This window comes from Trichoplax adhaerens, genomic scaffold, assembly GCF_000150275.1.
Source record: "Trichoplax adhaerens TRIADscaffold_4 genomic scaffold, whole genome shotgun sequence".
In the NCBI taxonomy this organism is placed as follows: Eukaryota; Metazoa; Placozoa; class Uniplacotomia; order Trichoplacea; family Trichoplacidae; genus Trichoplax; species Trichoplax adhaerens.
The window spans coordinates 3,719,781-3,745,045 of record NW_002060946.1 but is presented as its reverse complement, the minus strand read 5'-3'; the positions used below and the strand labels follow the sequence as shown (position 1 = coordinate 3,745,045).

The window sequence follows — 25,265 nt, the reverse complement described above, 5'->3', positions numbered from 1 at the left end:
TCATTTTGATTTAGACTGAGAGGTAGCACTGCGGTATTTTTCCAATAACACCTTCTTGTATTCTACAACAAATTAAAATATACCAATGAAAGAAAGTAAAGGTCTATAGTTAAGAAAATTCTTGACAAATTTCGGCTCTTGATATTTTTAGCCTTTTTAGCTTATTACATCATCAATAAATCTCCATTACCAAACTTAAACCAGAAATCGAACATATTTTGTGATATTTACCGATTTTTAAAGAGATACTGTACAGTTTAAACTAGTACAGTACTATGTAAAATGATTTACAGCGAAGTAATTATTAAAACTATCTGTTTGCAAGCTGTAATTCGTACGTGAAGATATTTTGGTAATAATACCTTAAAAACCAACTTTATATAATCAAACAAGTACCTTCTTGATTTTCCCATAAGCTGGCAGCTTGGGTATTCAATGGGCTTTTAACATTTGGCTCTAAAATTACCGATTTTATTTAAGAATATTAACGTCAGTAATGAACTTTGAGAAAATTAAATCTTTTTTCTTTGCAATGGTCATGATAATCACTACTACGATAGGCGAAAATATAGTCAACATACCTCCTAACAAGCTCTGGAGCGATACTAATATTGATCTTACATCATATAGGGCAGACCATTCTTCCTATAGTATAATAATAACGAATTTTTAAATCTCCCGTAATTACATTCTACAACTTAAAAATCACTTTGATTCAAAGACTACACGAAAATAAATAGCAACTAACTGTATTCTATAATTGATTAAGTACCCTGATGCATGTCTCTGCATACATATCCCTATGCAGATGTGACAACAGTAAAATTGACGATGACATACCCACTAATTATGAACTAAGCCCCAATGCATATTATTGATAAAACAATTTCTCCATACTATAAATTATATTTATAACCACAAACTGTTACATCTTAACATTACAAACTAATAAGTACGAGATAGGTACAGGGCCCGTTGCAGTCCAATGCCACATCTAAAGCCTTAAAAGGGACCCATATAATTTACTCATTTCTTATAAATTTTACATTTATACGATTTTTTATACTTTTTTTCTATCGCAAGAATTATAATATTACAGACATAAATTGATAAAATAAATCATCTTGCACCTGCAATTTGTCATCGGCGATCTTAATAATTTTATCTACAATATGCTACGTCAATGTAGTAAATTTGTTACTATTATGAATCTTAGGAATAGAGTTAGTTTACCTTTAATATATCCAAGCATATATTACCCCATTGGTCAACGTTAGGATGATAGCAAGGTGTTTCGAAGCGAATTGTTGGGGCTTTGTAAGGATAACCGCTTGGAAATTCCAGGGTTAATTTATACTCTAGACTGTCGTAAACCTAATGTGACAAACAGATTGCCTAATTATAGCACATAATTACGGGAGAAAATAATCTAGCATAGAGAAATAGAGTCGACTGCCGATTTTGTCACATACGTATAAACGTTACGAGGAAAAGAGCTTTAATACGAAAGCAAATTAAAATGGTGTTACTTACAGTTCCTTTCGCACCAATAATAGTACCAATCCACCGAAACATATTATTGTTGTCAGGGAAAGCAGATATACCATAATCTCCTGACATCTGGAAAGTATTAGGTCAATTGATAAATAGAGTAATAGCATTGAAAATACTAATAACAACTCGCATAGATCTCTTAACATTCCTTCATCGTCATATTTCTGCAGTAGTTGTTTTACGGTTAGGATTAATCAACACAACAAATCAAGCGGCATACGAAATTTGCAAAGGCATCAACTCTGGAGCATTAATTGCGATTGCAGACATTTCAAGCAAGAATATATACGTTACAGAACTAACTTTCTAACTAATTGTATTATTATTAGCAACACACCGAGCACAAAGTTTGTTGCTATTTATACAAATCAATCCTAAATTGTAACGTAGAAAAAATTCTTCACGATATTTGCTAGATACAGAGATACGTACTATAGAAAAGTTTTTATCTTTAAAATATTGCTCTATAGCCTAGTTTGAGCTCTCCGTTCAACAATTAAGAAATGGTACAGTATTCATATCTGCAGTATAAATAATATAATAAGTAATAAACTTACCATTAAAGTCATCAGTTCCCGTTGCAACCTAGTTTAAAGATGATCCACGTATGAATGAGAATCAAGAAGCGATCAATTAAGTAACTATTGGTTAATACTACAGCAACGAAAGATTGATCTAATTTACCAAACAGGGCTACTAAAATAAGACATGTCAAATATCTTGATACAGGGTGTATATGCAGTAATTGGAAAGTCTAAGCATCAGAATACTACTCAAATTCTACTATACAATACGTTGGATCAGTTGTACTCGTATATAAGCTATAAACCCCAACTAGGCGTACACCGATTGATACACATCAAGATGACCATCGGAAAATTTTTTCAATTACTGATGTAAACGCTAAACACAGAGAAAAAATAATTCTATGGCAGAATATATACAGTACATCGAAATTAAGCATAATCCTACAGTATCGCGTAATGCATAAACGGGCGAATAGAGAAATTTTTTAAACTACAACGGAACCTTCAAAGCGCCGATCGTACATCCTACTCGTCTTTATCGCTTACCTCTTGGTTACAGAACTACCATCTTTGAGAGAGGTTTTAGTTGCTTCACCAGTCTTTTTTGCATCGCTGTTATGACTTGGATTTCGATTTTGCGTTGACATGATCTGTGATAGAATTGATCTTTCTTATAATAACATGAACAGTAATGCAATGATTGTAAAATGAAATTCTTTTCTCCTTCTGCTGCGTGTGCGGTGCTCTGTCGCTATCGATCAAAAATATCAACACTCGATTTGATATTTTTAATTTTTTAAATTGAATTTTTCCGTTGCATACAATACCTTGTACTGTGCGATATACTGTAATGTGTGCAATACTGTACACTGTACACTGTGCACACTTTCCAGTTTCTTTACAATATTATCTCTACAGTACTGTATACTGTACACTGTACGTACTTTACTGTACTATACTGAACTACAGTACCGTGCTACAGTACCGTACAGTAATACTAATACTGCCGCAATTAAACCAATGGACGATCATAAACATTATTAAACAAATGTCCTACAGTTAGAATTTTACTTAACGGTCGCACGTTATACATTAACTATTGCATATTCTAATTTATTGGTTAAAAAGGGAAAACCAATAGACGATCATAAACAATTAAACAAATGTCATACAATTAGAATTTTACTTAACGGTCACACGTTATACATTAATGATTGCATATTCTAATTTATTGATTAAAAGGGGAAAACCAATAGACGATCATAAACATTATTAAACAAATGTCATACAATTAGAATTTTACTTAACGGTCGCACGTTATACATTAACGACTGCATATTCTAATTTATTGGAAGATTATAACAGTAGATCTAGAAGGGCCTCTCTCAGTATATATAAATTTCATATAGCTTGCTATTTAAAAATTGAAGAGTAAATCATTCTAAGTCCTTTCAAATCTTTCGGGTTTACCCTCTACCGGACTATAATGAGGAGGTCAGATCTAGAAGGGGCTCTCTCAGTATATATGAATTTCATATAGCTTGCTCAATATTTTAAAATTAAAAGTAAACTGTTCTAAGCCCGTTCAAATCTTTCGGGTTTACCCTCTACTGGAATATAATGAGGAGGTCAGAGATAAACTTATGGACTACAACTGCTATACTTAAAAATACTCCTATCCAATTTGCAGTACTGTAGTAAGAGTAGCGGAATTTTCGGATTGATTTAAACATATTTTACAGATGCCTGGCTTGAGGCCTATGCAGACTTTGCCGCTTAGCACAGAGATTCAATCAAAGTATTACCGTACCAGACTAGCTCTATCTTGTAATAATTGCCTTTATTGACAGACAACAATAACCAAGGCGACATTACTCTAAATGCTTTTACTTATAAATTTAAAATTTATACCTTAATAATTACGTTTCATATACGCGTAGTATTGTATACTATAAATAAAATTATGGATATAAAATGAGTACTGGACACTTGAAAATAGAATTGATTGATAGAAATACTGCTACTATAAATAAATTGAAATTATCATAATCGAAATAGAATAGGCTAGTTTTATAAAAACAAAATTCATCAAAATATTGATATCGCAGCAGTATCAAATGCATCGGCTTGAATAAAATTTTCATAAATTAATTATCCCACGAACATGCGTCTATGCGAGTATACGCGTATGTATATTCAGGATACGGTACCCAGTATCCAAAGACGATGCTGCATAAAATAAAACTACAGATATATACAGTACTTAAAAATATTCTCATCGATAGTGCTTAAAAGTGAATTTATCATCACAATTTTCAAATAATATAAAATGTTATGCCGTCAAATAGTTGTAAATGAGTACGTATTTCATCAATTATTATTTTAACCAATCTTAATCTATACTCCAAGAAATACGACTGTCAATATTTTAGCTGGATATTTTTGTAGTGTGTAATAAAATCATAAATAGGCGTATGTTGTTTTATATTTGTAGCAAAATACTATTCTTGGATATGCTTAGTAAAATTCTTTAGTATATACGAGCAGTGTAGTATTAAGATTAGCCTTTCAAGCAATCGTAACAGTTGACCAATATAAGCTAATAAATGGTATCAATATATCCAGTAGCATATATACCAACATAAGCCTTCGATTATATATATTATATTGCACTCTACCACATCAAGTATATTTCCAATTTGTATAGAATTAGCTCAGAAAGTGCAGGAAACATGGAAATTTTCTCAATTTGGTGTACAGTGAATTATATATATTGCTATCTTCTTGATCAATTAATTGTATGCATCTGACCGACATACAGCTTTCCATTAATGAATAATGCACGATAACAAATATATACACTGATTTTATACAATATACTGTACAATCTCGTATGTATTCAAATTCGCCGAAAAGAGGTAAATTAATCACACTTAAGTGTCTACTGAACCAATTTCGTATAATTGCATCATAGGATAACGTTCTTTCTCAGCTTTATTCTTCTTGCTCTTTTTACTTCTCCTTTCACGACTACGTTCATATAATCCAGACGTAAGAGGTCTTTGATCAAGTGAAACAGGTTCATATAATTTACTATCATGAGAGTAAACTGAAGGAAGAGTGCTTACGCTTCGATAATCGTTGTTATATGTGAGAGGGTCATTTGAATAATGACGAAAATGGTTATAATCATTGCTACCCGGAGTTACAACCAAATTTCTTGACGAAAGCTTATGTGCAAGAAAGCCATCAGGCTGTATCTGGTCAGTTAATATGGTAGCATCTTCAATTGGCATTGACACATATGGTGCTGTTTGTGCAGTCACCGGATTTAATTCTGTTTCTGTTTGAGTCGCCACCGTTCGCGTATTCTTAGTTGTAACACTTTTGCCTTTACTTTTTGGTCTGGTAAGTGGTTGTTGATTTCTAGCGTGAACTGGTAGTTTGATATGAAACGGAACTAACACAAATATTCTGTCACTTGGAAGAACTATAAACCTACTAGGTGGTAATGTAATCACAAAACGTTTCCTGCATAAACTTCGAGGATCGGTGTTTTTCAATCGATAAACTCCCAAGCACATAATAGAGTATGTCCTCATAGCGAAACTGAATAATTCTCCAAAAGAACAAGTAGCTACCTCCTAAGAGAAGAATTTTCAGTCATAGTTAAAAATTGTCCTCCAATGCGTACATTATACGTCCTAATAAATGCAAACGATCATACAATTGCAAATATACAATATCAGAAAATATACGAACCCCTTGTGAATTAACAGCAAATTCTGCCAAAGGCATTTCATTTAAGCCTAATTGTGAAACTCGACAACGATCACGAGATGATTGCAAAAATTCACATGATAGATTACTACCGGGCTGTAAGCGGCTATATTCAGCAAGTTGACGTTCTAACTCTTGAGTAAATGTACCAGTAACTAACCCTTTAATGATACTTAAACATGATCTATTATAATAAACCTACATGAAACAAAAAATTGTAATTCCATCTTAATAATATAGTATACATAATGCAGAAATACTTTCTACTAGTAAAAACCTTTGTGTTCTCAAAGAATTGATGATAATTTTGCGCGTTTTAAATTTTAGTTTAGCTTTCCTACTTACCATACTTGTCAAACTATCTAGTACGGTTGATGCAAATGCAGTGCCACACGCAAATGGTTGAGTTAAATGAACCTCTAGATCTGGATCATCATCATCATCATCGTCAACAAATTCGACATTATCTCCGTTAACTAAATGTAATAAAACAGTATAAAACCTTTCTTAATATAGTATTGATTTTCCTATAGGCCATGATACTGTTTCTGCATAAGTACTGTAACACATTACCTAGATCAATTAACATAGGAACTTGATGTCCCTTTGTTGGTACACCACCAGGTCGATTAAACACACCGCCAATGATTTCTTTATCAGGTAAATCAATTGGTTTAAAATCAGTTGCTTTGATATTAAGAGAGGCTAATATTGACTCCCTATCCTCCAGAAATGGATCGTCAATATCGAATTTAGTTTTAATCGCCAATACAATACACATATCACACAGGTTAATGTTTACAGATCGGATATCTCCACGTCGTAGAGGCGAGCCCTGTAAAAATATCAAAAATTAATATTTTTGAGAAGTAAGTGTTTAAAGTAAATTAGAACAACAAAGAATAAAAACGAATTCCATATAAATCTAAATATTTAATTTATATCATCTTTCTATGTGCTATAATCTACAGTATACATTTATACCATTGCAAAATACACATTTATGAACTTACATGCATCACATAGACATTGTGAAAGTTGCAGATGTTTTCCCACTAAATAAGAATTATATTATATAAACAGTTACAATCGCCGCACAGATCCGAAAACATATTTAAAGCATTAAATCGTATACCAGATAACTGTACGCTATTCATACCTTCACTACAAACCAACAAAAATTTTAAAATGGCCTATAACTATCATCCACATATAAATTTTTATCTACTTCAGTACGCGCTATCTAAAAGACACTTACATCTTTCCTAATATACTGGATATCACCTAGTATAATAATTGTTTTTAGTTCATCAATGGGAATATTTGATGTTCTAAGAGGTCCAATCTAAATATCAGAATAAATCAAACCGTAAGTTGATATAAGTAAATTCATAGTATCTTATGAAAGCAAAACAAAACTGGATTGATTAATATTACTAAAAATAATAGTAAGTAAATTTTAAAAACAAATTTAATTCTTACAATGGCTGCTAAGCCAACAGGAGCTGTATTATCATCGCCATAGGCACATATAACAACATGGCTATGCATATCTTCGTAGACGGTATCACGATCCTTAAAATGTAAATTTATAAAGATAATTCACGTAAGTACTTATAAATCTCAAACTAAAAATACATCAGTACTATATAATAGCCACAGTAATTATCTTCCTAATTTTCGATTGTTTCAACTAATATATAGATAAATAATTCATGCTACAACATTATATAACCACTAATACAGCAATATGCATCCAAAATATAAAGTTGATATCTTCCCATGACGTGTTAAAGGTCGAAGCAAATTACCAGTATAACATCTTCAAGTTCTTTTTTCTTGGACCAGTAAAACATCCCAGTCGAGTCAAAAGCAAAATCTCTAACAGGACACCCAGCTGCATCTTCCAATAGATGCATTGACTTTTTTACTATACTGTCACGTTGATTGTCATACTGACGAGATGTGGAAGCAAGCCCATTACTCGCTTTTATACTGTTAGGATTTGGAATTACGGAATTGCCTTGAAATAACCCCACTGTGAAATAAGCAAGATGAACCAAGTTATCATAGGTTTAAGATGCTAATATATATAATTCATGAGTTTAGATACATATTTTGAAAAATTTTATATGCTATACTACATCTTTCATATGAACACAACGATATTCAGTATAAAAATATTCTATAAGCACTTTATTACCATTTTTACAATGGCATTTAAGAATTTTCTTCGGATCAAGAATATCAGCATGGCAAGTGCCGCAATAATCAAACGCCCTAAAAGTTAGATTATAATCTTTAGAACAGACGATAAAACTACAAATCTGTATAAGTATTACAGTTAACTTTAGAGACTGATCTTTTGATTATATAATGTGATCTTAGTATCTATTCTAAACCAGAGAAACAAATTAATAATAATACCAAGGATGCCTAGCTAATATATTAAATCATTTTAGTCCAAAATTCCCTCGCTACACTTTTAACTACTAACTTTACCTTCTAGTATCTCTTGAAGAATCAGTAATAAAGTAGCCGAACGTATTCTCGGTAATAATAGCTTCCTTGCTAGAAGGATTGACGTAAAATCTAAGAAAAAGCATTGAATTACCAAAGGAATGAGACAGTTTATTAAGGTACAACAGCAACAGATCTATAAATTAGAATTAATCGATGAAAAGTACAGTAAGAACATTATTTATATCTTAATTCATCTCAATCCTTTAGACAGTTATTTATTCTTACTAAGTACATACGTTATGCATGCCAACCTCATTTTATTATTACGTATTTACAACTTACTTTCTTTCTCTAGTAATAGGGTCCTTAAACTCGATTGCAAGTAGTAGCAAGTTCAACTGACGATAACATACTCTAAATGAATAAATAATAATAATCATGTATCAAAAACAATATTTGAGTAGCAATTTTTACTGGCAGCATCTGGTAACATATAATGAAAAGTTATAAATATTTACTCGGCAGTTACTGCAAATGATAAGCCATGAAAAGCTGCGGATAGCTTTCTGGTATATAATTCATGAGCGCTTCCATTTGTGTACTGTGAAAGCCAATCTCCAGAATGCCAAGCTGATTCCTATGATTAAACAATCAATATTGTAAAACGACAAGATACATAAATATATCAAAATATTTGTTTCACAATTGTTAACTATAACGGGTAACTATCTTACTCCATTGGTAGATCGAGTTGTTAAGATATTGGTCATTAATGTGGAAAAGCCTGGACTGTAACAACTTTGAGCAAATAATCCAAGTTTTAGCTAAAAGAATAAATATAAGTGTACTCAACTAATTAATCGATTTACAGAATGTGCTTGCAGAAATATCAAGATAATTCTTTAGCTAGCTTACACTACTCAGACAAATGACAGCATCTCCCTTCTCTGGCCTCCAACTAGGAATATTTTGTAATACAGATCTACTTTTATATCGGTTGATTTGCACAATGACTTTCATATATGGCATATAATTTTTGATAGCAATGACCCTACGTTGTAATTCCAATACAGGTTACATTAAAAACTTTTTTGGTCATCTCAACAAATCTCAGCAGCAAATAACTCTACCTCATGACATTTTCTGCATCATCTCGCTCAGGATCTGCACAAGATTTATCACACAGGATGATGCAAGCATTGGCTTCTTTGATCTGTTAATAAATAAAAATAGGAGCATAAATAAAAGTTCCGCTAACACAAATATTGGAATGCGATTCAATAGCTACAAAATTAAATAGCCCACCGCTACTCGGTCCAAATCTTCTGGCTCTAGCACTGAACCTTGTAAGTATAACGTTGAAGCAAAATTCTTTTTCAGGACCTCTTCCATCTTAGGCGAAGGTTTATTTCTATATTTAGGAATAATCATAAATCAAATAATCTGTAATAGTGTGATATTACAGTAAAACTAGCACAGCTGAGAAAGTTTGTATATGATTAAGAAATAATCAACATATAATCGTATGTAATCTATATTTAGATCATAAAGTCTAATATCAAGGTAATAAAATCTTCGCTTAATTCAAATAATACAGTACACTATTCGACTTACTTGCTCAAGAAAACGACTTTAATATTGCCCTTCACACGATCTTTATGGAAGAAATCTCGTAAAAAATTTTTTGCATTATCACCATTAATGCAACCACTTACGATAATATGCCTAGCAATTTTGTTCATTAATTAGAATATTATTAGCTATAAGTTCATATTTTCCTACAACACTGAAATCTATTTTACATCAAATCATGGAGTAGAAGTTTCATAGATATTCTGTTATTGTATCATCTTGGGCTTACGTTTTTTCACTAGCGCGAATATAGCGACCTTGATATTTTGTCTTGCTAAATAAAATCTCAGCAAGTAACGGGATATAGCTACCGAATAAAGCCTGTAAATAACAGAAAATAAATAAATACATGTATGCAAAAACATTAAGTCTATCTTATTATAGACATAACGAACGCAAATCTTAAATTTTTTGTCCTAGATTGTAATCATCATATTATTCGCGTACCAATCCTCCTATGATAAATATCATGGCAAAGACTCTCCCAAGAATAGTGTTAGGAACTATATCACCATACCCTACAGTTGACATTGTAACCTATAATAAAAGTACAAATGATATAGTAAAACGAACACGTACATAAAACCGTGAATACTTTACTAGTAGGTCACCAAATGGGTGTTTATCTAACATTTATAACTAAACATATATGGAATTGATTAATTCTTCAACTTTAAATTTAACGTTGAAAAAACACATAAACGTATCTTACCATATGATACCAAACACTCTCGAAATAGCTAATGGTACGAGCATTCGAAGGAACATTCCAAGGGTCTCCATTGGTCTCAATCTGTGGTATAGGCGTATATTGTATATTCCATAATTACTATTAGTACAGTCTAATTAACAATATCTTTCTACTACTTTGCGGTTACTCTTCAGTCATCTCTACTAACAGATATGTCATGAATGGACGATGTAACTATATAAGCTTGCATCTACTATTTACTGTATAATCCAACTAACCAAATGAAATGCTCCGGCAGCTGCTAACCACCAACCCGTGATATTACAAATCATCTTTGCCACCTTTGTCCGTTCACTACAACAAAAGTCAAGTTAAGAATCCATAATATCTTCTTTGCAGTAATTAAAATATTTTATGCTGATATTGTTAACCTAGCATCGCTAGGTACCTTACCTTGACGCTAGTATACCAAAATATCGTAAAGTATCAGGAATTTTACATATTATTAAAGACCGACAAAATTTTAGACCTATTTTAAACAAAAATTAATTTATAAGAATGATACATAAAATATTACTAAAAAAGATTATTATAGTTATTGCCAATATGTTCTCACAAATTTGTATAAATAGCGATTACTGAGGTCAAAAAGTGTATAATAATAAATGCATACATAATACGTAAAATTAGAACTTAATACGAACAATATTGGAAGCTGTAAAATGCATTGTAAGTATGATAACGTTAAGAAGAACTGCATAAGCATAAATATGCAGATATCTATAGATTAGAAGTAACGCTTAGAAACGTGAGTCTATATTAGCCTTACAGGACTTAAACAGAAAACTTATAGTAGTGTAAATACAATACAAATGAAAATTAACTGACATAGAGGCATTATGTAGTTACTGTAAAGCCATATCCCGTAATGATTGATAATGCAATTGATTTAATAGTGAATAAATAGAATTACAACGGAATAGAAAGATTCTGAAACATATGATAACATGTATAGAATTAAAGTTAATGAAGCAACTTTGATTTGCAAGCAATGGAGAGCAATACTACATTTTGAAAATTGATCCAATACATATAGTCTCAGACCACTAAGAACCACTTTCAGCAGCCTTTAAAAAGGCATTACTAACATGATAGTACAGTATCATGTATTGAAATAACTTATTGTTAAAGAATATTTACTAATATTATCTACCTTAATTGTAGCTATTATTTTGCTTTTAATGGTAATTAGATAGATTTCATGAAAGCAATTTTATATTAGAATACCAGAAATCGTTCTTAATTTATAGCTACCTTGCCAATCCGAGTTTAGAAGAGCGGCCACAATGATAGGTGGAATAGTCAACATGTCCACAATGGAGTTGAGATCCACCCAAAAAGCAATCTTATCTACTGCTCCTAATAACTGCAATAAACGGTCATAACTATTATCATTTCTAAGAAATCGCATCTTGCTATTGCATTTGAAAAATGATGCTACAAGTCTAGTTGTATAGATCATGTTGCTATTTTGCTTAATGAGGCAATCCGTTGCAATTGAATTACAATATATGGTTTAATGAGCCATTGTTATCATAATATAATTAAACATTACCGTAGCAACCTGCAACGGATCACAAATTAGAAAGTACTATTAACAGCGTCAATTATAATCCTAATCATATCTATTCAAGCATTTCATACTACTAACTTTGATCAGGGTAACTACATTAATACGAACAATTGGTATCAAAAATTATATATTTGAATACAGTGCAAAATAAATCGAAAACTAATTATACGTTGTAAAAGCAAAAAAAATTATTAGATGAGCTACAATCATTCCCTCGAGATAAATCACTATAACTTTTTATATTTATAAAGTTTGTTAACGTGATTATCACCCAATTAATAGAAAAATTTTACCCATTATTTACCAAGTTCTAAGGAATTGACAGTAGTAGAACTTTGCGACTACAACAATTTATAAATTATCTTTCCAATGAACTAATTTACCAGATGTAGACATAGTTACAACTTACTCGAACAAAGAAGAAACCTAAGAGGAACATATTGGTAGAAAATTCAGCTTGAAATAGATAATTTTTCCAAGCAAGGACACAATTCTTATTGACACTAAATCATTATGAACATACGAGTATTAAGTTCAGAGTGAAAAGTATGATATAAATTTAACGTCCTGAATATTAAAAATATTTATTTTGAAGATTAATCGCGAACCAAAAGGTATTTACACTTACTTGTAAGTCTGTAAAACATACAGCGTCAATACCCCCAAACTGGCAAGAATATTTAAGATTCCCTAAAACGAAAACGACGGAAGTACATCAGTTTTATTTCATCGCATGATACTTTATGGCCAATTGTATATGCAGTATTTACATTTGTGTAGAAATCTGTTGTTATAATCGTCTAATTCGGCACATGATTAAAAATTCTTGAATAACAAATCGAAAGTATGTACTGTGATAAAAATTTGTACTACAGAAGTAATTTATTCTATTCGTTTCTGACAAGGGCTTATTGCTGATATTAATAAGGAAACGTTACCGCGTACGAAATCGCTAAATTATAATTCTATAAACTGAAAATTAAATGTCACTTATTATAATAACTACTAGAGTACGAATTTCATATCAAAAAGTTTATACTATCGACTCCTATACACCATTACAATATGGAAAGAGGCAACAAAAAACTCTAAATATTGTAGCATGAATTTCCCAAAACAATATTATAAATAGACACCCGTAGTTTAAATAGTTTGATAGGTAAACATTGAATAAAATCAATTTTATTAGTCATGGCAAAATTAGTTATATTACAAACAAAATTATAATATAGAATCAAACAAGCATAATGGAAATTATTAATTGAAGTCAAAAGTCTGCCTAAAGGATTCTTAATTCAAGTAATAAATAATCAAACCTTCTTAACAATACTACATAAAGCACATTTTATATTAAACAGATCGTCTGAATTTTTACTTTTGTAGATAAACTGTAATAAATGGTAAAAATAGAGAAAATTTCTTTCTTGGAGAATTTGAGTTGTCCATAATTTGATCAAGGAAAGTAAGCAACAAAAAACAAACTATACTTCATTCCAATAGATGATATAACCTACTCTAAATCAAAATCTTACATCTGGGCTAATTTTAAGAATTGAATCACAGTAGGCTTCTTATTACAAACATTATACAATACTGATAGCGTTGACATGTTTGCAAGAAACCTCCGTAGTAGACAATCGGGTGAGGATTTTATCATCTTAATGCCATGTAAATACACTTATGCAAAATGTCAAAAAGAAAGAAAAAGAGTAGAGTGTCGTATAAACTCTTTACTTTTTGATTTATTTTCTTTTCCTATCCTAAGCTACTACTTTTTGGAAACTATTTGTTGATAGCCGCTATGATTCTAAGGCCAGTTACAACTAGCTTAAGGGTTATCAAACTGGAGTACGAGGTGAAATTAATTATAAAGATATTTCAAATATTCCATTTTGATTACGCTTATATAAGAAATTAGTCCACGTATCACATAAGTACAACTTGTCATCGTTAATTAGACTTTCTTACGTAATTTCATTGAATGTACGTATAATTGAAGTATTTTAAGACTATAGTTATAATTGCTAAATCGTATGAAAAGTTTTTCGCCTTTCGTTTGTTTCAAGAGAAAGTCTCTATCAAGAGATGCAGGATAGACTTTGAACAATTACTATTTTATGGTCTAATAAATATTGATTACAATATACAAAAAGCGTTAAGGGAAGATTAAAGAAGCGAAAATTGGCAATTGAAAAGAGTTATTACAGTACGTATTAGTTTTGTATCAATTGACTAACACCAGAATGAAAATATAAGTACACTCGATATGGTCTTATATTCTATTTATCTGAAATTGGATATTTTCGTTTTAGTTTCTACCACATCTAAATAAATAATATCCTCAATACAAGAAAAAAATCGAAGAAAACTTAAGCTTTGATTTGTCACAAGTACGACTCGACTATCACTCACTAGCAAGACTACCCAACATTTCATAAACAACTCATAACAAAAATTTAACCCATTTTTTCAACAAAATAGTCGCAAAATTTACTATAAATAAGGCTAGATTTGATATATTCGTAATGTCTCTTACCAATAACTTCCCTAAGAAACCATAACCGGAAGAGACAGAAATGGCAAATCGTTGTAACCTAGCATAGAAACTAATGTTTTTATACTCTTGTAAGCGGATTTGATTGGTGAAAACGTTAAGAGGTCGAAGATGATTTGGATTAACTTTGTTCTTCTTCCAACAAACGATGTTGAGAACGCGTATTAGCCAAATTATAATTAGGCCACCCAAAAAAGTTGCTGCACTACTAGCGATAAAGACCCACCAATTGGTGACGTAAAAGCAAGTCTTTGGAAGAATCATGGTTGTCTTGAGTTAAATTGAATGTATTATTACGAAAACGAGATGGAAAATGCTCTCAGCCTATATTAGACTCAGTTGAAATGGATTACTGCACGTCTATATTAACTTAATGGAGAGTAGTATGAGGATTAGACAGTGGAGTTTTCAAGTCTACAGTAAGCAAGAGATAGCAGTAAGGGTGACAAATGTAATTACTTTTCTGTACTTAAGGCAGAGAATTTCACGTCAAGAGTAAAGTTAAACTTCAATATGTCTAGTAACGACTAATATCGGAAACCCTTTTAGTATTTTAATCTGTGGACGAAGGAATGGATTTTAAAATGTTGTGTAAGGAAGAATTTAGAGACTGCCAATAAAGCCGATGAAACGATTGCTGTCGGGGTTGGCTGATTCCTTCTCGCCGATACCCAATGTAATTAATGATCAATATGAGAGAAAAATGGATACCTTGATGGCTTTAAAACAGTGATGATGATGATGTAAGTGATCCCTTTCGTATTTCAAAGAAATCATCTATAGAGTAAAAAAAACTAGATTTGAGCATGGAATGTGAAAGAGAGAATCGAAAGTATCGAGTATACAAAGAAATAATTGTTGACGTGATTGATTTTTTTCTACTTGGGTCTAAAAATCCAATGCCAATCGTAAACCAACAGTAAGATCGATTTTATACTATAATGATAAGTAATACATGTGATCTCTAGTATTTTAATTGAATTATCTATAGTATAGAAGCAAAAACTCAATTTGAGCATGAAATATCAAGGAAGAACTTAAAAGTATTCTGTATAGAATGAAAATAATTCGACAGTATAATTGTTGAACGTGATTGATATTATTCTCTACTCCACTTTAAAAATTCAACATCAATCGTTAGGATTAATTCTACACTTTCATAGCCATATAACATGTCATAGACGTAATGGTTGTTTACTATTAAAAGTACCTATCGAGGAAGAAATGTTATTGAGAATGCGATATAATGAAGAACTTGCAATATCCCAAATAATCCTTGGTCAACATGCTCTCCACTAGAACACTACAAGTGTCTCTTGCATCGTCTAACGTTTGATTTTTTTCGTCTTTGACTAGAAATAGGGTTAGCTAGTGAGTTGATCAAGCTAAAATAATGTTGATTAGCTCTGTTATTAGCCAAGACAAGGTCGAAAAAGAATCTTCCTTCGTTGCCAAGTCCTTCCTGATATGAAATATTGCGATGATGAATTTTAAATTAGTGTTGTTGATGATGATTAATTATAATAATTTACCTTGAAAGTGAACAGGCCACTAGGGTAATGGTGCAGGTATTACTTGAGGAATAAAGTAAATGGTATAAGCTACTGATTGGCTTACAAAAACTAATCCAACGCAATCGATGATTTAGATCAACAACGGATGTCAATATTGCAGCCACCAGCGAATGGATTGGCTTAGGCCAACAGTCTATACTGTTGTATGATCACCTTTCTCCTTTCTGATACTCTATACTATCGATAGTATGACAAAGAACTTGGGAGGAGATTCCATCATTTTGTTGGCAGTTGCTATGGCAACTAACCAAGGAAATTTCCTTGAACTTGCGGTTACTGGAAGAGGATTCTAGCCATTGGTTGGCTATTGCATAGAGTAAATAATGAATAATATTTTTCTTTTTGAGGGGGGGGGGGGAAAACTGGAGTTACAGTAATAACGATGGCAATTAATTTAGCGATCGGTATATCCAGTTCAATAAATTCATTTATCAGCTATTGCTACTGCAAATATGGACAGCATACTGTCATCACAGGATATGCTATCAGTACTGGCAACGCACAGGAAATCGATGCAAAGCAGATTGTTTGGATAGAAGAGATACGAATATCCCAAAAGAGGCCAGCTCTTTTACTGAGTAGAGGTATGGACTACTAAAATACTTGTAGGATACTGTAAAGTAGTGATGAAATCTTCTTCATCCAGTCCTCGATACAACTGTGCTCCAACAACAATGTGCCATGCATGCACCCCATACCATGGAACGATGAGTCGGTTTCCTTCTCCTAGTCCATAAGCATACTTGCATGCTCGTTACTAATTGACTAGAGCATTAAACCAGAGTTATCATCTTGAGAAAATTTCGTTATCTTAAACGTAAGCATTCTACCTGAAAACTCAATATCTACAGCCGTTATATCCAACCCTCTGATCCTTAAAATAGTAATAACACAGGATGTTCAAAATAGGCTTTTAGCTCATTCTGGATATTACGGTAATTTGTTGGTGTTATACCATGATTCAACCAGAGTACAGTATACTGTATACAACGTATCCATCTCTCTCTCTCTCTCTATCAATTGTCTTAACGTAAGCCTTCTAGCGTACTGTGCAAATTTCTCGTATGCATACTTTGCACAAGTCCTGTCTAATAATTCTTAGATTATTATTTGCAGGAATCATATCTAATCATAGGTCATTAGAATAATAACACAAGATGTTCCAAAACATGCATTTAGCTCATTCCCATTCATTCTACTATCTGTGCTACGGTAATTTAGCCATTCACAAAATCAAGAGTATCATCTTAACGTCAATTTATCATGTGCATAATTTGTAGGGATGATATTCTAAATAGTCTAATCCTCTGATTCTTGGAATATTAAAAGAGGTTATTCAAAATAATATGCCTTTAGCTCATTCTGAATAAGTCTGCGAACCAACCAGTCAGTCATGCAAGATCTGCAAGCACTTCTTCAAATTCGAACAGAACGGTTGTGTCTGTCTGTCACGTCCGTTTCTCTTGTTCGTTATACTCGTTTTCATACGACGTCGTCAGATACGATTCTCTCATCATAGAATTCTACTTTCTCCTACCTCTTGTTTGGGTTGAAGTATCAAGTAGCAACGCGTATGTCCTCCTGAACTGGATTGGATTCTATCCGCTAGTCTAAAGAGAGGTAAGTGCTTCAGTCATTAGCCTACTACACTAGTTTTAATAGCAGCCCCAATCCAGAACGACATAATTGTTCGTTAAAGCTTCCACACGCGGATTTCACTCCATTCGATGACCTCCAGCGGATGCAAACATGCCTTACGCTAGCCAACCTCGGGTTACTATTCCCGATTTAACCAATGAAAATGTCAAATTTATCCTTGAAAATACCGATTTAAGGTAAAAGATTGCATCGATATTGCTATTAGACTTTCTTAGTCTCCTACTGTGATGAACAAGTACCTCTATAGTCATGATTCGATCAATCCATAACTGATGTTGTAGTTGTTGTTAGCGATGGCAATGGACGAATTTCTTGTCATCATCCAATGATGGCTATTAGTTAGGATGATTGCAATCGTTTTGCTTTGATTCCTAGTAGGTGTAGTGTAATTGACTCAGAGTTCAAGCCTATATTGGATATAACTTATAAATTATACGGGATATCGTCATACATCACTAGACGTTCCTATGGTCTAGGATAGAGTACACGTAAGAAATTGAAACCGACGCTTTCAATCTAGGAAAATATCATTCAATCATGGGATGAACTATTTCAGTATTTTACATATAGAGTATAGACACACTCTTCTGCTGATATAGTTACAGGATACATGCTGTTCAACTGTTGAAAATGGGACAAAATATCATTCCATCAAAGGATTGATTATTTCAATATTGGATAGCATAGTTTTGATACACATGTATATTGCTACAGTACTGTACAATACTGATGGACTATTCCAATCTGACCAAAATATCAATCATCCCATCAAAAGATTGAATACTTACATACATACATTAGTTTTGTACAGCATCGATTTTTATACGCTTTTCTAGTCATATAAGTACAGCAGAAATACCAATCAACTATTCTAGCAATACGGTACATCAAAAGACAGATCGATATTGTACAGCATACGAGGACAAATATAGTCATCTAAAGCCAGAAGAGATGGAGAATAATACTCATCCATTAGAAAGACTGAGCAACGAGGTCAATCTAATAAGACATTTGTCAAAGCATTCATCAATAGAAAGACTATTATATTAATCACGGGTAGACATAACAGATATATAGTATATGCTCTCAGTACATAGATCAACCCTGGAATTGTCTAAATCGAACGAAATAGCTGTCCAAACATTGATCAGTGCAGCATCGATGATGAATACAATAATTAATTAGCCAACGGTAAGAGATAAAAAGATACAGTAGGACACTACAATACAGAGAGATAGCATATAGACAGTCCATTACCAATACTGATCGACAAACCAATCTAAAAAAGATACCCTATCAAGGATTTATCAGTACAGCACAACTATAGTCATTAATGGCAGGCATTATCAGAAATGATCGTATCATAATGTACTACTTACTTTACACACCAGCGTACTCTAGAAATATTAATCCAATAATTAATTTTAAAATAAATATTCCATCAAAGAATTGATTACTACTACCTAAAAGACAACTACAGTTGTCAAAAGTAGACATAGACAAGAATAATCGTGTCTTTATGAACTAACTTTGTTGCTTTAATACGATATAGCGTGGCCAATAGCTTACGACGTATCTTCATTGCCAATGTCCCCACTTTAGGTAAGTATATGGCATTTTAAATTCCTACTGATTTGGAAAATCCTTCTACGCAGCTATAGAATACCACGAAATTTACCAGTTTTACAGTACGCTACAGTCATTGAATTAGTTGTCTGTTATTTCAGGATCGGTTGCAATAACGTGCTAAGCATTGCACTACTATGTAATGTATTAATTAAAGTTTACTCCTAGTCAGCTATCTTTTATACTGTACAAATTATTCTCACAGAGATATCAATCAAACCTAGATAATGCAGTAAAGTCCATTCCAAGTCAATTTCGTTTTATACTGTAGTAACTGTTCAAATAGAGATATAAATCAAACCTAGGTAATGCAGTAATGCCCATTCCAAGTCAATTACGTTTTATACTGTGCAAATTGCGCAAACAGAGATAAAAATTAAACCTAGGTAATGCAGTCAAGTCCATTCCAAGTCAATTACCATTTATACCGCACAAACTCTTCGAATAGTTCACTAAACACTATTCTCTATTCTGACGTGCCTTCTGAAAACCCTGCACACCAGCTTGATGAATAACCATTCTCCTATCTTCTTCCCTAACAGCAATCGATTGGGTACAATTCGTTAATAATACATCCGTTTTGAGCGATGAATTTATAGCTCATAGACTTGGGCTGATTCCATTAACTTGTGATGAAGTAATTGATCGTTTACAATATTCACGAGTAAGTATGATTGATTGATTGTACAATTATACTTTTTGGAGATCAAGCTATCCTAACCACATGTTATGGCTTCATTGTGCCTTAATTATTAAGGATTGTAATTGCGTTGAACATTGTCCCGAGTGTTCGGTTGAATTTACCTTGGATGTAAGGTGTAACGATGATCAAACGCGACATGTTACTACCAGAGATCTCATATCTTCCGATAGCCGTGTCGTCCCTGTAAGTAATTTTATACTGTGCAAATACAAGACAGCAAAGCTATTGATTGTTCAAATAATTTAGAAAGGTACACTTAAAGTATCGCTAGCTTTATGAATAACATTGCATGTCTTCTATCCTAGGTAACGACACGCTACGGAGAAGACGATACAGTTTACGGAGATCAAGAAGATGGTAAGTGATAAAGCACTCATTCAAGAGCAATTTTCTATTCTATCCGCCAATGATAATCATATCAACTATATCTCACATAGTATAATTAATATAAGATGATCTGAGCCCGTTGTGAAATGGTTGACTTTAAAACAATCTCTTATTTTCTTCCGTATTATTATAATTTAGACATCTTGATCGCGAAATTACGTAGAGGACAGGAAATTAAAATCAAAGCTTACGCCAAAAAGGTATAGATTAAACACTATACCCATATATTGAATATTGCATATTAATGTACAGTAGTCATAAAAACATTGCATCGATGGTATCTTCAGGGTTTAGGAACGGAACATGCTAAATGGAATCCTACAGCGTCAGTAGCTTTCGAATATGATCCTGACAATGCAATGAGACATACAACGTATCCCAAACCAGAGGAATGGTTCGTATCACACTGTCGTAATTTTGAACTTAAAAAGGAATATAATACAATCTCTTATGTAACTTCCTAACTATCTTTCAATTATATCATTTATCCAACATTTAGGCCAAAAAGTGAATACTCTAATTTACCTGAAGATAACTGTAAGTTCAACATATAAATATCTAAACTGTTAAATATCATACTTATCTATTGTACTTTAGAGATAATTGAATCCAAGGTCTTGCTATCTACATTGAATAGAACGTAATTTTAAATGTTTTATATCCTCAGATGAAGCATCATACGACCCCCAGACTGTTGCAGATAAATTCTATCTTAACGTTGAGGTTTCAAAGCAAATTAAGAAATTGATAACGTGAAAATAAATCTGGTAATTGAATATTGACCAATGTTATCTAATTTATTTAGACGTCAGGATCTCTACGACCGGAAAATATTGTCTTATCTGGTATTTCTACCTTAAAAAATAAATTAAGTGAACTCCAGCTCCATTTTTCACACGAACAATCACAAGGAGCTTTAAATTTATGATTGCTCTTATTTGTATATTGTTTTGTCTTATCAACTCATCTTTAAAATTTCCTAGCTTCTTAAAAGATATTTCACGACACTGTCACCTTGTTTCTGCTGTAATATCAACTCTGTAATTAAAGCAGCTCGTTGTTATTTAAAGTTCTTGTAGCTGGAGTTCTCTAGTTAACAATCCGAAATAGACAAATTTTACCTCTGCATATCTGTTTACCCTTTCGATATACAACGTTAGATAATTAATCTATAATTGATTTATTTACTCCCAAGTTTTGGTGTATCTTTTAGTACTTTGTTTGGTATAATCTCATATTGAGTTTTTGTCCACGACTGTATATATGACAATTACACATACGAGATCACACATATTCGGTAATAAATTTTGAAATTGATAACTTCTTGATAATAAATGGATACGCTTAAAATGGTGCTACGACCTTAAGTTGTACTTCGACTTCAAATGATTTTTGTGGAAAGCATAATAGGTTCAATAGATTTAATTTACGTAGGATCGCATCTGTTCAAAATTACAAAACGAATAAAATATTCTGATGGTTTAGTAATCGATCTTCTAACTACAACCCTATAGTAATGATCCTTAGAAGAAGTTTTTAAATTGCGATATTCTCTACATGTTTCATGCCTCTTGTAGAGATTTGATAAGTTCTAATAGGATCTTCATGATCGATATAGGACATATCACGATCAGTATACAGCAAAATCAATAGCACGTTATAGGTAATGAAATAAAATTAAACTTGCGTTTACTCACATTTATATCGTCAAGGAGTGCTTAACGTAGAAACATTCCTCATATGATGAACATGTATACCACTTTTCGAGAATTATATTTTTATATATTACTTCACGATCAAAACAGAATAAATCACTAGTACGTGAATAAGAGACATAACAATACACGCACCAAATAATCAAGCGGCATTTGACGTGACAATCTCTACATGTTCATATCACTTATTAGAGATGTTCTACCCTATAACGGAGTCCTTTGCTTTGGTTCTTTCTATATATAGGTATCTGGTAAGCATTCATTCGTATGAATGTTGCGTATATGAAGGTCATTTATAGTCACATGTGTTTGTAAATCATTAATACCTTAACTACTTGTTTTAACGACATCCTCTCTATGTGGTATAGCACTTTTAGAGAAGCTGTACGCTATTATACGGAGTCTTTTTAAATCTATATGTGAGTATGCGTTTACCGTATGTTAGCAATAAACAGCAAAATTATCAGCCTACATGTACATGCAATGATACATATATAGATATATTGGTGTATACTTATATATATATATGCGTATATCGGTGACATCTTTGCAAGATACGCTGAGACCATCTCCAATTTTTAAAATTTCATGTGCGCTTTAATAGAATCTTAGTAAATTATTAATATTTCAACTACCGTTTTAGCGATATCCCCTTCCATGTTATCTAGCACTTCTAATTTCAAAGATTTAATGAGCTGCTTAAATAGAATCTCATTAATTGGCATAGATTACTTAATTAATGATATCAAATATACAACAAAATCAACATCATATTGGCAATATTAATTTGTATATCCAGTATATCGTCAAGTAGTAATTTTCATAGCGATATTCTTTATAGACGAGTGTTATATCTCATCTTCAGGGATTCTACGTACTATAATAGAATCGTATGGAGTTCTGTATGATGTTGTTGTTTACCGTTTTCATACATAGACTGTTAATGTTCAGAGCATTTAATATTGAATTAAGACTAGTATTTTAACAACTTTGAGCTTTATTTCATTAGCAGCAATTCATAAATTCGTGATAATAGCAGACATCGTATAGGAGGAATGTTGTGCACCCCCATGTTTACACCGCAGGCTGTCATTATCTGGGCTTACTTTATAGTAGCGTAGTATAATTAATGCTGACATTGACAGTATAGTATCCTTAGCTAAATTATTCCAACTTGGCAACTAATATTCCTTTCTTTATTGTTGCTAGCCATGGCTATTGTTATGATAATCGTTTCCTATTGCTAACATGGTTACAACTCGTTTACAATATTATTTGCTACAATAAACTAGGTAAGGAGATTGAATTATTTATTTTATATGAGTAAAAGTAGGATAGCAACTATACAATCGCTAAATCAAGCTACGGCTTATTTCACCTTTTCAGCAGTACCTTACCGATCTAAAACTAATTCATTTTCAGTTTTTGGGTAGTTTGAATTGAATTAAGGATAAATCAATCTGAACTTGAAATTCTATCATAACCTTACCAACTCACCTTTGATTGCTATTATAGACTACCCCATTAGCAAGGTCATCACACCCAGCTCAATTCTATAGCCATTTAAATTGGCACAGTCCTAGTAACCCTTTCTCAAGCTTGAATCGATTTACTGCCACCATTTAGCAAAGAATTTATATCGAAAAAAATAGTAAAATTACCTTAACTTTTATTAAAAATTAAAAAATTACAAGCATCGATTAAACAGAATCAAAAGGAAAAATGCCAACTGCTGAAAATTTTGAATCATTTCGAGACTTATTTCAACATTACTGCAAATTAGGACCTAAAGCGCCCATACACTCACGTAACTTAATGAGTGGTGGCATGTTTGCTAAATTAATTCGTGATGCTGGATTATTGGATAGGAAATTTACTACGACCCATGTTGATATGCTGTATGCACAATGTAAAAGGTAATGACTTAAAAATCATCGTCTTATTTATTTAATTTATCTAGCCCATCTTCTCTTTCATTCTTATATTACTAATTTTATTATCTATTCTAGCCATCACAGATGATAGTAGTACGCATAAATATTCAAGTTACCATTGACTTGTCAATTTTTAATGATAGAGATCACTAATAGATTATAATACTGTCAATCTTGATTACCAAAGTTGGTAAGGTTTTCAATATAATTTTAACCCTTTTATAATATCTCTAATTCAACGCTACATTATATCATTTTTAGTACACAGTGATTGCTATAAGTTTATTTCAAGTAACCGCTGTTGCAAATACGCCTACAACTAGAGGAAATATTGCTATTAGTGAAGCTTTTTTCTTATTTTCTACACTTATTTTAAAAGATATTAAATAAGAGAAACAACATCCTTATGAAGGGCTATAATAAGAACATAAATAATATATGTAGTCATTCACCATCGCCTTCATGTTTTCTTCAATTATAAACGTAAAAAGAAGACAATATATCTTACAATTTGTCCATGATCGATAGTGAAAACTTTCTCTTGATACTAAATTAACAACTACCTCTTCTATATCTTCTCTTTGGATTATAAAACGTGAAAGAAAGGTGCAAGATTAGTAACCACCTCTCCTTCATGTTCCTTTTGGATTATAAAGCGCGTAAGAAAGAGACTTTTATATTTTTTTTAATGCTAGAGAAAAATCACCTCTTCCTTCATATTCTTTTAAATTACAAAATATGAAGGAAGGATAATTACAAGATAGATTCTCGTAGTACAAGATTCATACTTACTTCCTCCCTCTAGTTCTCTTTATGAAACATGAAGGAAAGGT

General features: G+C 32.1%; 3 protein-coding genes across 3 annotated transcripts; 1 reads left to right on the top strand and 2 right to left on the bottom strand.

Moving 5' to 3' along the window:
• Positions 1-2,728, bottom strand: TRIADDRAFT_55577 (uncharacterized protein; the record flags this gene model as incomplete). The annotated part of the gene is made up of 7 exons (XM_002111461.1): positions 1-62; positions 397-456; positions 582-645; positions 1,234-1,374; positions 1,534-1,620; positions 2,112-2,139; positions 2,628-2,728. The coding sequence occupies 7 exons, from the start codon at positions 2,726-2,728 to the stop codon at positions 1-3; spliced, it is 543 nt and encodes a 180-aa protein (XP_002111497.1).
• A 2,805-nt stretch (positions 2,729-5,533) lies between these two features.
• On the bottom strand, positions 5,534-12,776 carry TRIADDRAFT_23687 (uncharacterized protein; the record flags this gene model as incomplete). Its single annotated transcript, XM_002111460.1, has 24 exons — positions 5,534-5,722; positions 5,859-6,059; positions 6,207-6,337; positions 6,435-6,696; positions 6,875-6,916; positions 7,120-7,206; positions 7,344-7,436; positions 7,673-7,848; positions 8,065-8,141; positions 8,364-8,453; positions 8,667-8,738; positions 8,843-8,961; positions 9,059-9,148; positions 9,240-9,375; positions 9,455-9,537; positions 9,630-9,735; positions 9,939-10,049; positions 10,186-10,277; positions 10,404-10,493; positions 10,669-10,749; positions 10,926-11,001; positions 11,101-11,176; positions 11,962-12,073; positions 12,690-12,776. Coding segments are annotated over 24 exons (2,679 nt in total), but the record flags the coding sequence as incomplete, so codon positions are not given.
• Positions 12,777-18,157: 5,381 nt separating this feature from the next.
• TRIADDRAFT_24132 (uncharacterized protein) lies at positions 18,158-21,711 on the top strand (the record flags this gene model as incomplete). Its single annotated transcript, XM_002111952.1, has 10 exons — positions 18,158-18,243; positions 19,620-19,669; positions 20,236-20,357; positions 20,451-20,579; positions 20,702-20,753; positions 20,922-20,983; positions 21,071-21,177; positions 21,283-21,320; positions 21,451-21,506; positions 21,589-21,711. 10 exons carry the CDS (start codon positions 18,158-18,160, stop codon positions 21,709-21,711), a joined length of 825 nt encoding a protein of 274 aa, XP_002111988.1.
• Positions 21,712-25,265: the final 3,554 nt, after the last annotated feature.